Source organism: Mustela nigripes, chromosome 2, assembly GCF_022355385.1.
Source record: "Mustela nigripes isolate SB6536 chromosome 2, MUSNIG.SB6536, whole genome shotgun sequence".
In the NCBI taxonomy this organism is placed as follows: domain Eukaryota; kingdom Metazoa; phylum Chordata; class Mammalia; order Carnivora; family Mustelidae; genus Mustela; species Mustela nigripes.
Genome location: NC_081558.1, coordinates 77,658,691 through 77,672,134, shown reverse-complemented (window position 1 = coordinate 77,672,134; position 13,444 = coordinate 77,658,691). Strand labels below are relative to the sequence as shown.

Genomic DNA, 13,444 nt, shown 5'->3' with positions numbered 1-13,444 from the left:
CATTTAACTCAAAAATCTGTATTTCCTTTAACGAAATCAGCAATGTTCTCAATTTTGCCTACTATACTTCAAAGTTCTTTATGTTCAGAGGTCTGTAACTAATAAGCAGATGACAACATAACTTCTATCTCTAGGTTGACCTTTCGTTTTGAGTTATGGACTCATATATTCAACTGCCTACTTTTTATCTCTACTTGAATGTTTAACAGTATATAGGTTATAATTATCCAAAAGAGAAGTAGTGATTTCTCCTGACATCTGCTACACACTCCAAGATGTCTCAATCTGAATTAATGGTACGTGCATCCATTTAGATGCTCAAACCCAAACCTAGTAGTATCCCTGATTCCTTCCTTTCCCTTGTACCCCACATTCATCAGCAAGTCCTGCAGGCTCTTCTTCAAAAAAAATTCTAGATGCCTCTACTTTTCCCCCATCTCCACTGCTATTAGTCTTTAATTCAACAAATGTTTTCTGAGTGCCTCAATGTGTTCTAGGAGCTAGCAACACAGGGGACAAAAAGACAAAAGGCTCTGCCCTCAGGGAACTTATACAAACCATTTTTGTTTCTCCTTTAGGCTGATAAAAGCTTTCTAACTGGTCTCCCTGCTTGATCCCTTGCCCCCATCCCAGAACATCCAGAACATTCTCTATACAGCCGCTAATGTAATCTTTTAAACATTCTTCCCTGCCTAAAACCTTCCTATGGTTTCCCATCTCACTTATAATGAAGACCAAGTCTATATCCCCACACCCTGGATTCTGCTGGCCTGTGTAGCCACTCTCTGTGCCAAAGCTAATCCTACTAGAAGTCTGTTGCACATCTGAATGCTTCTGTTTGAAGTACTCTTACCTGAGGGCTTCTTTTCATTTAGTTCCCAGCTCAAATATTATCTCCTGAGAGGCCATCCCTGACCACTCATTCTTACGTAGCTGCTCACCTCTACAGCTGCTTTTTAGTTTATTAGCATGCCTTATTTTCTTTTTTGCACTCATCTTTGCTTTCACGTCTACTGTTGTCTAACCTATTAGAATCAGGCTTCATGTGAGATGAGATCATTTTCTCTAGTTCACTACTATACCCTTCAGGGCCTGAAACAGAATCTAGGGAGAAAAGCAGAGAGGCAGGAAGGAAAATACTTCTTATGGCAACTCAGCATATCTCTTTTTAACAATTTCTATAGTCTTGACATTTCTGACTGCTATGGATTGCTGTGCATCCACAACCTGGCTCAAAGTCTTTCAATAGTCCATAAACTAGAAATGGTTAAGCATATATACATAAAGAAAACTGACAATATTGATAACTTTCATTGTGTCATAAAATTAAGCTATGCCATAAGACTTGAGAAGATGAAAACACTGAACTTTTATTTTGACTAAAAAACAACAAAAAAAGTACTGACATTCTTCTCTTCTGTCACAGAAGAAATCCCTTACATGTGTCAACTTAACTCAGCTTTTCTGCATTTACTCTTTTCAATTCTTACTGGAGACAGGTGGTTAGACCATACTAGTATTTATGTATACTTACAAATCAGATTTTTGCCAAAAGTCTAAAGTGACCCACAATTTGGTCTTTGGGTTGTACATCTGACCTTCCTGTTCTAAAAAATTAACACTTGAAAGAATTTTTCCTGGGGAGAGTTGTTACACTTTACTGTGATTTCATAATTATTTACTGTAACTTTTAAATATCTAATAGGTGAAGAAGTAATTAGTTCCACACATTTTCAAAATAATGTATTAATTTAAAAATATATCTTATTTAGATATTTATCCATCAACATTATAATAAATTCTTTATATGTGAACCAGGGAAAAGAAACCCTTTAACTTACCTCTTCAAAGCCCATTTCAAATAAACATTCAACGGCTCCTCTAACAGGTAAGAGTCTAGTAGAAAAAGCTGTGTTTCCAATCCGGATAGATCTATATTTTTCATCATTAGGGTTTCTGATTTAAATAAAAAAAAGTATGATTATATACAACAATTTACACGTTCCAAAGTGTTTTTGCACTCCTTTTTACATTTTATACTGGCTATACTGGCTACGAGGTAGTAAGGTTCCCAGCCTTAAAGAAAAAGGAAGCACAGTCCAGAAAAATAGCCAGATTTTGTGATTCTTACCTCAATATACAGTTACTACCACCTTACTGTTTAATTTCAGAGCTAATGATATTAATGCTTCCATAAGGGAAATCCATGCGACATGTTAATTCTATGCTGTTAAAGCCACATACCTTTATGAGTTTTTAGGTTGCTAAGAAAAAAAAATCTAGATAAGCTCCAGACATGGGTGCAAGTTTTGCCTATTTTGTTCTGATTGATCAATCAAGAATGGTGCCTGATGCATATAAATGGCAGTTAATAAATACTTATGAAATGAATGAATAAAAGAAACTAAGAAGCTTTACAAAAAAGGATCACAGTTCCTCACTTTACCCCTGACAAATACAAATCCAGCGGCTTAACCCACTGAGCCACCCAGGCGCCCCCAATGATTGTTTTTATACTAAGTTCTGCTTCAGCTCAAGATACATTTTTGTCAGAGCCAAAAATTAATTTTACCATGATTAAGATTTTGGTATCACATGGGATGAGACCAGCATATGAAAAACTTTGATATTTTTAATAACCTTGATAAATCAGAAAGGCTGTATTAAAAAAAAAACAACAGAAAAAAATACAAGGTTAAGATAACCACAGTATTGGGGTACCTGGGTGGGACAGTCAGTTAAGCATCTGCCTTGGCTCAGGTCATGATCCTGAGGTCCTGGGATCGAGTCCTGAATTGGGTTCCCTGCTCAGTGGGGAGTCTGCTTCTCCCTTTCCCTGTGCCTTCCCTCCCCACTCATGTTCTCTCAAATAAATAAATAAATAAAATTTAAAAAAAATAATGACACCATTTATTATACTTTTATTACACAATGGAACTTCAGAACATAATTTAGGATGGTGAAATTTTTTTAAATTTTATTTCTCTGTCAGAGAGAGAGGGAAAGAGAGAGACAGCATGCTCTCAAGGACAAGCAGGGGGAATGGCAGACAGAGGGAGAACCAGACTCCCTGCTGAGCAAGGAGTCCGATGCTGGACTTGATCACAAGACCCTGGGGGATCATGACCTGAGCCAAAGGCAGACACTTAGCTGAATGAGCCACCCAGGAATCCCGATGAGCAAATTTCATATCTGATACAAACTCCCTTGCAATAGTAGTGGCTTCCATTACCACTATTCTAAGAAGGATTCTGAGGCCGTGTCAGGGGTCCATAGGAAGGAGTGCTGAGGCCATCTGTCTGGGGTATGGAATGGTGATGATGGATAAATGCTAGCAACTGCTAGCAACCATTTAGCATTTTTGTCCTAATTTGTAGAAATTTCAACATATTTCACATTTGTTTTCTATCAAGCAACTCTCTATTGCCAAACTGTCATATATATATATATAAATCTTTTTTAAACTTTTCTTTAATTTCAAAAACTGTACAAGTTTATTACAAAATACTCAGAGATAAAGGTCTAAAATAGTATTATTCAAAAGGTCCACAGACTGATGCCCACCTGTAAACTCCTTGTTAGTCATTCATGAGAAGTGCAGAAATTGAGACTACTCAGCAATTTTATAACAATTTGCCATGAAATTTTTATTGTACTTTACAAAGTTACAGAGCCACAAAAAATTGGAAATTAAAAATGAAAACACTGTTCTTCAACATGGATGGTTAAAAAACACAAAGAAAAATATATGTGCCACTCTTTTATTCTTTGTTTTAAATGAGAGTTTCTTAACCTTGGCATTATTGACATTTGAGGTCTTCATTGTAGGGACTGCCCTGAACACAGCAAGATACTTAGCATCCCTAGCATTTATGCCACATTATATCATAAGTGTGCCTCCTTTTCTTACCACTTAAAAAACATTAAACTATACAATATTCTTACTTTATCAAGGCCAGTTATAGATAAATGAAGCATGATATTCAACACATTTTACAGGGTCATAACCATCAGTACCACCAGGATGATAGAATGTACTGGTGCAAAACTGCCTGATTTTTTTTTAACCTATTTTTCCCCCAATAGCTCCCAGATTTTTACAAGATCAGTCTTTCTCTGGCTTTAATTTTATATTTTTTCCTCCCTCTTTCACCACTGTTTAAAAATTCTTATAAAACCTAGACTAGTGGGACGCCTGGGTGGCTCAGTTGGTTAAGCAGCTGCCTTCGGCTCAGGTCATGATCCCAGCGTCCTGGGATCGAGTCCCACATCGGGCTCCTAGCTCAGCGGGGAGCCTGCTTCTCCCTCTGCCTCTGCCTGCCATTCTGTCTGCCTGTGCTCGCTCTCTCCCCCTCTCTCTCTCTCTGATAAATAAATAAAATTAAAAAAAAAAAAAAACCTAGACTAGTTGATCTGATACAGCTTATTATTTTGATACATGTTTAAAAGTAACTCTTGATACAGCTTTTCTGGTCTAGTCTAGTCAGCAATTTTCTGTCTTTTAACATTATGGGCCTCACAATACCATTTATCTGTTTTTCTCACTAAAAAAATAATGCAAACAAAAGCAAACCAAAAAGACCAACAGTAATGTCTGGCTACCCAAATTCTATCTTCCTGTTTTTAAATATGCTGAGTACACCAGCCATAGCACTGAACATACAATAGTGCCAAAAGTTTGTCCTGAAGCCCTCAAAGGCAGAGGGAATTTGGCCATAAAGCCATCAGAGCTCAAATCCAACAGATCCCATTCCCTGCCTCTGGAAAAGTACAAACAAACACTTTCTAAATCTCTAGCTTCACAACATCATCCCCAAGTATCCACCATCCTTGAACTCGTTACTATTCTCCTTATCTGGCAGTGGGTAAAGTAGCCCTAAGGATCACGTTTATTTTTGCTTCATTTTCTTCTTTCATTAACTTAATTTCCTCTGTAGATTTTTCTCAAGTATTTTTTTGCTGTAATAATTCAATGTGTTTTTTTCTACCTCTGCTGACCCTTAACTATTTCTGCAATTTGTAATATTTATCTTGCTTGTTTGCAATAATTTTTACCTTTTTTTTTTTTTGGTGTGTTTGTTGGACAATGTTAAAAAGAATGGGATCATGAAAGGGCAGCAAAATGTCCTGCACCTCACTACCACTTTGAATACATTTTGCTGTCTTTGTTTTTATTACTGAATGGTAGAAAAAAATCCATGCTTTTTACCTTCAAAGTCAGAACTGACTTTGGGGATCTGGGTGGCTCAGTCAGTTGAGGGTCAGGTTCTTAGTTTCGGCTCAGGTCATGATCTCAGGATCATGGGATCAAACCCTCAGGTCAGGCTCTGTGCTCAGCATGGGGTTTGCTTGTGATTCTTTTCCTGTTCCTCTCACTTCTAAATCCCACTCCCCCACCCCCTTCTCTCTAAAATAAACAAAAAAATAAAATCTTTAAAAAAAAAGCTTTGTTTCTAAAAGACTTTATTTGAGAGAGAGTGAGAGCATACGCGCATGATTGCACATAAGCAGGCTCCCCGCTCGGTAGGGAGTCCAGATGCAGGGCTTGTTGAAGGGCTTGATCCCCTGACCCTGGGCTCATGACTTTAGCCAAAGGCAGACACTTAACTGCCTGAGCCACCCAGGCACCCAAAAAAGATCCTAAGACATGTTAACAGTAGGTTTCCCAGAGGTCACAGACTCAGAAAAAAGAAAACCTTCAATGTTTCTATTTTAGAATTTCAGAAATGCTGGTAATTAAATATATTTAGCCATTTACTGGCCCTCTACCTCTTTAGAATTCATAATCTTAGAAAGGGTTTACATAAATAGAAATCTAGTACACAAGAGATCCTATAATCTTGTATTTATTACTAATCACAAAAGTTGATTTGCAGGCCATTTAGAAAATAGAAAATATTTCTAGTCCTTCCGAAAATCTATTCTTCTGTGATACATGTAAATTTTTCAAAAACATCTTTAGAACCATCTGGGAACCATCTCTGACTCTAACTCTACCACTCTATGTAGCTGACAAAAAGGGAACCACACACGTAATCTAGCTTGTTCAACATGAAAAAAACTGAATAATCTCTTTTGCAACAATCCTATAATGCAGGCACTTTTCTTTCCTCTTAAAATTGAGGAAACTGGGGACGCCTGGGTGGCTCAGTTGGTTGAGCTGCTGCCTTTAGCTCAGGTCATGATCCCAGAGTTCAGGGATCAAGTCCCGCGTTGGGCTCCTTGGTTGGCGGGGAGCCTGTTTCTCTCTCTGCCTCTGCCTGCCACTCTGCCTGCTTGTATGCTCTCTCTCTTTGACAAATAAATAAATAAAATCTTAAAAAAAAAATTGAGGAAACTGAAACCCAGAGACTTTACATAAATTGCCTAGAGCCACATTTCTCTTAGGAAATGGCTGACTGGGATTCAAACCATTGGTCTGATTACAAAGCTTACATACTCTCCACGATATAATATACCAACAAACTCACCAATCCTCAATTAACTTCCCTCTCTCAATTTCTCTAGTTGTCAACAGTCACCTAGATTAGAAAGCTGAAGTTCTTTGAATTATTTTGTCTCCTCTACTCATTGCATTCTGTCATCAAGAACTGCCAATCCCTGCCTCTGATTGTTCTTTCTACATTCTATCCCCAATTATGCTTATGATTACTGTAATAGCTTCACAAATGAAACCCATGCTTGTGCCTTACATCACTATTCTACATGAAATTCCTTCATGTTTCTCTTTGACTCTAGAAAGTAAAATTATTTTCTCTTGCCTCTTATGTCAAACATATGTTCTCTGCTATTCCTTGAACCTATCCCATCTTACCAAACCTCCATTCTCAAAACTCTTCCACACTAGGTCCCTCTGCTATCTCCAGACATAAACATGTAACTTCTTGAACACTGTCTTTCAATTGTTCTCTAGATTTAATGCTGTGGCTACTTTCCATACTTGTGTTCTTCTCCTAAACATAACTTTTTTCTTGGAAGAAACCACTTTCCATTCTTGGCCCTTCCCAACCATATGCAGTGCAGTATGTAACCAATAACTGTGTGCAGTTTGCAAAGGAAATCAACCATCTTTTTTAAAGAATGAAAGGAGCAAATTATCTATGGAACACATGCTAGTCAAACTATTATGAACTTTGCAAAGTAGATTAGTACTGAGACAGCTCATCTTTATCTAGAAGTTAGTGAACTAAAAAAAAAAAAAAAGGTAAAAAGTCTCAAACCCATAGAATATCGTATTGAATTAGCTTACATTTTATTCTAGAATTTCATTAGCTTTATGACTCTTAGTTGGGGAATAAGCAAACATCACCTGAAGCAGAAATCTGAAATGTAATCAAAGGTATTATCTTCATTTGAGTGCAGTGACAAGTAATGCTGTTAAAAAAACAAAACAAGGGGTGCCTGCGTGGGTTGGGTCATGATCTCAGGGTCCTGGATCAAGCCCTGTATCAGGGTCTCTGTTTGGCAGGAAGCTTTCTTTTCCCTCTCCCTCTGCTGCTCCCTCTGCTTGTGCCCTCTGACAAATAAATAAAATCTTAATTAAAAAACAAAACAAAACCAAAACACCTACTAATGAAATTCTTATTTCAGCACTTATTTCATAAGATACTATGTCAAACCCTGAGGCAGGAACAAGATTTATCAAGACAACATCCCTGACATAGTCCCTTATCTTTAACACCAATCAATTTCCCAAAACAGCAAAAGGAACAGAACTCTTGGTTTTCTCTATTCTTAAACAAGTCAGAGTAATGGATCTATAAGGTAGTGTAGTTAGAATAAAAAAGAGATCAGAGGTTTTTCTGTTTAGAGGTTAACAAGTCACTGGACTTAGAAGTGGAAAAAAGAGTGTTTTCTAACTTCCTGAAGCCTAAAGGAATTTAAACTCTAATTTAAGAGCAGGGACTAATACTACTGTAAGCGCAGCTCTGAGGTATTACAGTTTTGAGTCTAGACCACTGTAATAAAGTGAACATTACACTAAAGCAAGTCAAACGAATTTTTTAAATTTCCCACTCCATATAAAAGTTATGTTTATACTATTCGGTAGTCTATTAAGTGTTTAATAGCATTATGTTTTTAAAAATTGTACATACCTTAATTAAACATACTTTAATGCTAAAAAATGTTAACTACCATACGAATTTTCAGTGAATTGTAATCTTTTTGCTGGTGGAGGGTTTGCCTCAATGTTGATGGCTGCTAAAGGCTGGTGTCGGTGGGGCAATTTCCTAAAACAAGACAATGAAGTTTGCTGTATCAATTGACCCTTTCTTTCATGAACAATTTCTCTGTAACACGCAATGCTGTTTGACAGAACATCTTCCAAAATTGGAGTCAGTCCCCTCAAACCCTGTTGCTGCTTTATCAACAAACTATGTTATAGTCTAAATTCTTTTTTGTCATATCAACAATCTTCACAGCATCTTCACCAGCAGATTCCATATCAGGACACCACTTCCTTTGCTAATCCATAAGAAGCAACTCTTCATCCATGAAAGTTTTATCAAGAGATTGCAGCAATTTAGCTGTATCTGTAGGCTCCACTTTTTTTTTTTTTTAAAAGATTTTATTTATTTATTTGACAGATATAGATCACAAGTAGGCAGAGAAGCAGGCAGAGAGAGAGGGGAAGGGAAGCAGGCTCCCCGCTGAGCAGAGAGCCCAAGGCGGGGCCTGATCCCAGGACCCTGGGATCTTGACCCCAGCCGAGGGCAGAGGCTTAACCCACTGAGCCACCCAGGTGCCCCTATAGGTTCCACTTCTAATTTGAGTTCTCTTGCGTTTCCACCACATTTGTAGTTCCCTCCTCCACTGAAGTCTTTCCTCAAAGTCATCCATGAGGGTTGGAATCTATTTCTTCCAAATGCCTAATAAGGTTGATATTTTGACCCCCTTCCATGAATCACAAATGTTAATGGTATCTAGAATGAGGAATCCTTTCTAAAAGTTTGTCAACTTACTTTGTCCCGATCCATCAGAGGAATTATTATCTATGGCAGCTATAGCTCTACAAAATGTAATCGTTAAAGACTTGAAAGTCCAAATGACTCCTTGATCCATGGGTTGCAGAATGGGTGTTGCAGAATGGATGTTAGCAGGCATGAAAACAACATTATGTTACTGTACATTTCCATCAGAGCTCTTAGGTGACCAGGTGCATTGTTAATGAGGAGTATTTTGAATGAAATCTTTTTTCCTGAGCAGGTCTCAACAGTGGCAGTCAGTAAATTGCATAGCAAATAGATGTGCTGTCATCCAGGCTTTGTTTTTTCCATTTACAGAGTATAGGCCAAATAGATTTGGCATAATTCTTAAGGGCCCTAGGATTTTCAGCGTGGTTAATAAGACTGACTTCAACGTAAAGTCACTAGCTGTATTAACCCCTAACATAACATCAACCTGTCTTTTGAAGTCAGACATTGACTTCTCTTTTCTAGCTATGAGATCTTAGATGGCATCTTCTTCCAATAAAAGGCTATCTGGTCTACACTGAAAAATCTGTTGTAGTGTAGCCACCTTCATGAATCACCTTAGCTAGGTCTTCTGGATAACTTGCAGCTTCTCATCAGCACTTGCTGCTACTTGCTGCTCTTTTGTGTTATGGAAACAACCTCTCTCCTTACACCTCATTGACCGACCTCAACTAACCTGCAACTTTTCTTCTTCAGTTTTCTCACCTCTCTCAACCTTCAGAGAACTGAAGAGGTAGGGCCTTGCTCAGGATTAGGCTTTGGTTTTAGGAAAATGTTGTGGTTGGCTTCATCCTCTATCTAGACCACTAAAACTTCTTCCATTTGTAGCAATAAGGCTGTTTTGCCTTCTCATCATTTGTGTGTTCACTGGAGTAGCACTTTTAATCTCCTTAAAGCACTTCTCTTAAAAAACCAAAAACCAAAAAACAGAAAACAAAACAAGAACTTCTCTTTTGCATTTGCAACTTGGCTGTTTGGTACAATAGGCCTACCTTTTGGGCTATCATGGATTTTAACATGCCTTCACTAAGCTGAATTACTTCTAGTTTTGGGTTTAAACTGAGAGACGTGCAGCCCTTCCTTTCACTGCAACACCTGGCCACTGCAGGGTTACTGATGGGCCTAATTTCCCTGTAAGGACACAGGGAAGCCTAAGGAAGAGAGAGGGACAGGAGAAGGGCCAATGGGTGGAGCAGTCAAAACACAAACAGCATTTATAGATTAAGTCTACCATCTTATGTAGGTGCAGTTGGTGCATCCTAAAACAGTATTAACATCAAAGATAACTGATCACAGAAGAAAGAAGATGTGGTATACATAACCACAATGGAATATTATTCAGCCATAAAAAGAATGAGATCTTATCATCTGCAACAACATGGATGGACCTAGATAGATGGCATTATGATAAGAGAAGTCAGTCAAAAAGAGAAAGACAAATACCACATAATTTCACCTCTATGTGGATAAAAAAACCAAAATAAACAAAAATTAGAATCAAACACATAAAAACAGAGTACAAAAGATGGTTGCAGGGGTGGAGGGGGAAATGTAAGATGGGCAAAATGGGTGAAGGGGAGAGGGAGATATAGGCTTCCAGTTCTAGAATAAGTAAGTCACGGGTGTGGGGGTGGGGCGCCTGGCTGGCTCAGTCAGTAGAGCATGTCACTCTTCATCTTGGGGTCATGAGTTCAAGCCCCACACTGGACAGAGCTCAGTTTAAAAAAAAAGTCATGGAGATAAGAGATACATATAAGGAATATAGTTAATGGTGTTATAATAGAACTGTATGTGATGGATGGCAACTACACTTGTGAGCACTACAAAATGTATAGACTTGTAGAATCACTATGTTGTACTAGTGAAACTAATGTAACATTGTGTGTAAACTATATTTCAATTAACTGAAAGAGCTCACTGATCACAGGTCACCAAAACAAATTTAACAATGAAAAAGTTTGAATATTAAAAGAATTACCAAAATGTGACACAGAGATACACAGTGTGCTATTGGAAAAAAATGGAACCAATAGACTCACTCAACACCACAAAACTTCAATTTGTAAAAAACAAAACAAACAAAAAGCCAGTATTTGCAAAGCACAATAAAGTGAAGAGCAATAAAACAAGGTATACCTGTACTTAAACTAACAAGGGTAGCTTTTCATACCATCTTCAATTATGAGTTCCAGATTCCTAATTCAATACCCTTTGAATCAGAAACAGAAATCAGATCAGAAACACAAGCCATACGAAAGACTGTAAAATGAACTGACAGCATGCCAAGGCTTCTTCTAAGAGTTTGATAAATATTCATATTGGTAATTATGATGCCAAGTCATTATTTGCATGCAAAGTTTTCCTTCCTCAAAACACCTTGATCTTAGCATTTTGGGTTTCACTAGATTAAAAGCAGAAGTGAATCCTATTACAAGGCCACTTCCCTTTTCTGAATAATGGGATTTAAATAGTTTGGTGGCTTTCCAGTTTGGAGGTCCCAGCTCAGTAAGACCTAGAGGACTCAGCTTATGAGTTCATTCATGCAGAGTCTATTGGCATCCCTGTGCTTTGAAAACCTGTTAGACCTCACAAGGTAGAGGTGAGTTGAGAAGGTGTCACAGAGGAGAAAGGCAGTCTCCACATAGGTCACAATGTGTAGCTGTGTACACTACACATGCTGCACATCCCTTATGGCATTTGGCATATAATAAAGGCTCATTTTTCCTTCAATTTACTTTTAAAATTCTTAATGCTACCTCTATGAACAATATATTGCCATGAACAATGAAATACCGTGGGTTAAAACACTACATTTGTAACCACTGTCTCTAAAATTGGGTCACATAAAATCTATAACCTTGAAACTAAGAATTTCCTTTTAGACTTCATGCCAATATACCCGCCACTTAGAAGAAAAAGTGCACCAAGGGGTGAGGTGGGCGAGAGTACCTCTCAGGGTGACCTGATGAATAAGGAACCCCACAAGTACCTGGCAGCTGGAGCTCTTTTTTTACCCTCGGTTCCATTTCCCTCCCCCACACAAGCCACTACATGATTTGATCTAAGAACTGAAGCAGATAATGATTCAAAATGAATAATCAAACTTGCATCCCAATTCCCCAAACCTGTAAGGTCCCTTAAGGATCTACAAGTGTACTTTTGCTCACAAGAGAATGAAACAAATTACTCTCAGCCAAGGTAACCTTTATCAATTCTTATTTAAAAGGTCATGTTGAAAAGCAGAATACCGGCATCAATATGAAAATTATAACTTTAATATGGTTAATAATATTTCAACCAACAAAAGCGGGCAGGAAAAGACCATAAAAATGTAAATCCCCCACCACTTCAGTAGTAGTAGGCTTTAATATTAAGGTAGTCACAAAACGTTGGGGCGAGGATTTTGTCGAGACTAACTTCTCATAAGCTTGTGGCTAAGGCACTCTGTTCGGTAAAATCCACGCATTGGGAATGAAACACTGTTACCGTTTCTGTGCTGACATTAAGACAGCTAACCCGAAAGGAGGCAAATGTTTAGGTTACGCCTTCTCACCTTCCTCCACCCTGCGCCATCCCCGCGACCTCCGGTTCACCCTAGAACACCCCGACATTACGTGCCAAGTCACAAGTGCAAAGAAACTTACTCTTCTCGGGAGGGAGTAGCCAGACGGGGTCTCGAGGCCCCTGGCCCGTGGGCTCCGATACTGAGCCAAGGCCGGTTCAGACCCCAGTCCCTTTTGGCCTCGCCACCCTTCGGGGCCCGAGCGGGCACCCCTAAACCCAGGCCAACCAGGCGCCCCCTCACCGTCCGCCGTGGCACCCTCTCTCCCCTCCGCGCGACTCCTCAGCCCCGCACCTGAGGATGTTGTCCGCATAGGTGAGCAACAGCTTGGAGGCCTCCAGAAAGGTCTCCGGGGTGTTCTGGCACAGCTCGGCCACCGCCGGGGACGCGGAACCCGACGAGCCGCCCAGCGCCGCTGCCGCCATGCTTGAGCGCCCGCGGCCGTCGCCGCCCCTCGCGCGCCGCGTCCCGCACTGAGCAGGCGCTACAGCGCGCTGCCTCCTCTGCGGCGAGCCGGGAGGGGCGGGGCACTCGACCCGGAGGTCGGGGGCTCGGCGGGGAGGGGCAGGGGCCGGGACGGGGGTGGCCTCAGCCGGGCGGGCTGCGGACGACTCTGGGACAGTCGGGGGTTTGGACCTGGAGTCCAAACCTGGCGTCATCGCCAGGGCCTCGGGCTTCGATCAGAAAGAAGGGGCGGGGTGCTTGGTTGTCAGGGCCCGGGGGCTTCAGCTGGGTGGGGCAGGGAGATGCTGGCCCACGCTGGCCAGTTTGTCCCAGAAACCCCGCTCCTTCCGCGCCTAAGTGTGGTCTTCCATTGATCCAGCCAAGAAGGTGGGAAAACGCCGTAGTACAACCACCCCTTTCCCCCCAGACAAAACAGTCTTACAGCTTCCTCCTCGAAGACTGC

At 40.0% G+C, this 13,444-nt stretch overlaps 1 protein-coding gene across 3 annotated transcripts in view; it reads right to left on the bottom strand.

Moving 5' to 3' along the window:
• Nucleotides 1-13,012, bottom strand: part of NGLY1 (N-glycanase 1) — a 56,497-nt gene extending 43,485 nt beyond the window's left edge. For 2 of the 3 annotated variants that reach the window (XM_059390828.1, XM_059390831.1), the window contains exons 1-2: nucleotides 12,832-13,012; nucleotides 1,842-1,956 (exon numbers count right to left, since the gene is read on the bottom strand). In XM_059390828.1, the coding sequence (XP_059246811.1) occupies nucleotides 1,842-1,956; nucleotides 12,832-12,962 (246 nt within the window). In that variant the 5' untranslated portion in view covers nucleotides 12,963-13,012. Of the gene's footprint in view, nucleotides 1-1,841; nucleotides 1,957-11,111; nucleotides 11,185-12,831 lie in introns of all 3 variants that reach the window. The other variant, XM_059390829.1, reaches the window with a different exon arrangement.
• Between the last annotated feature and the right edge of the window lie 432 nt (nucleotides 13,013-13,444).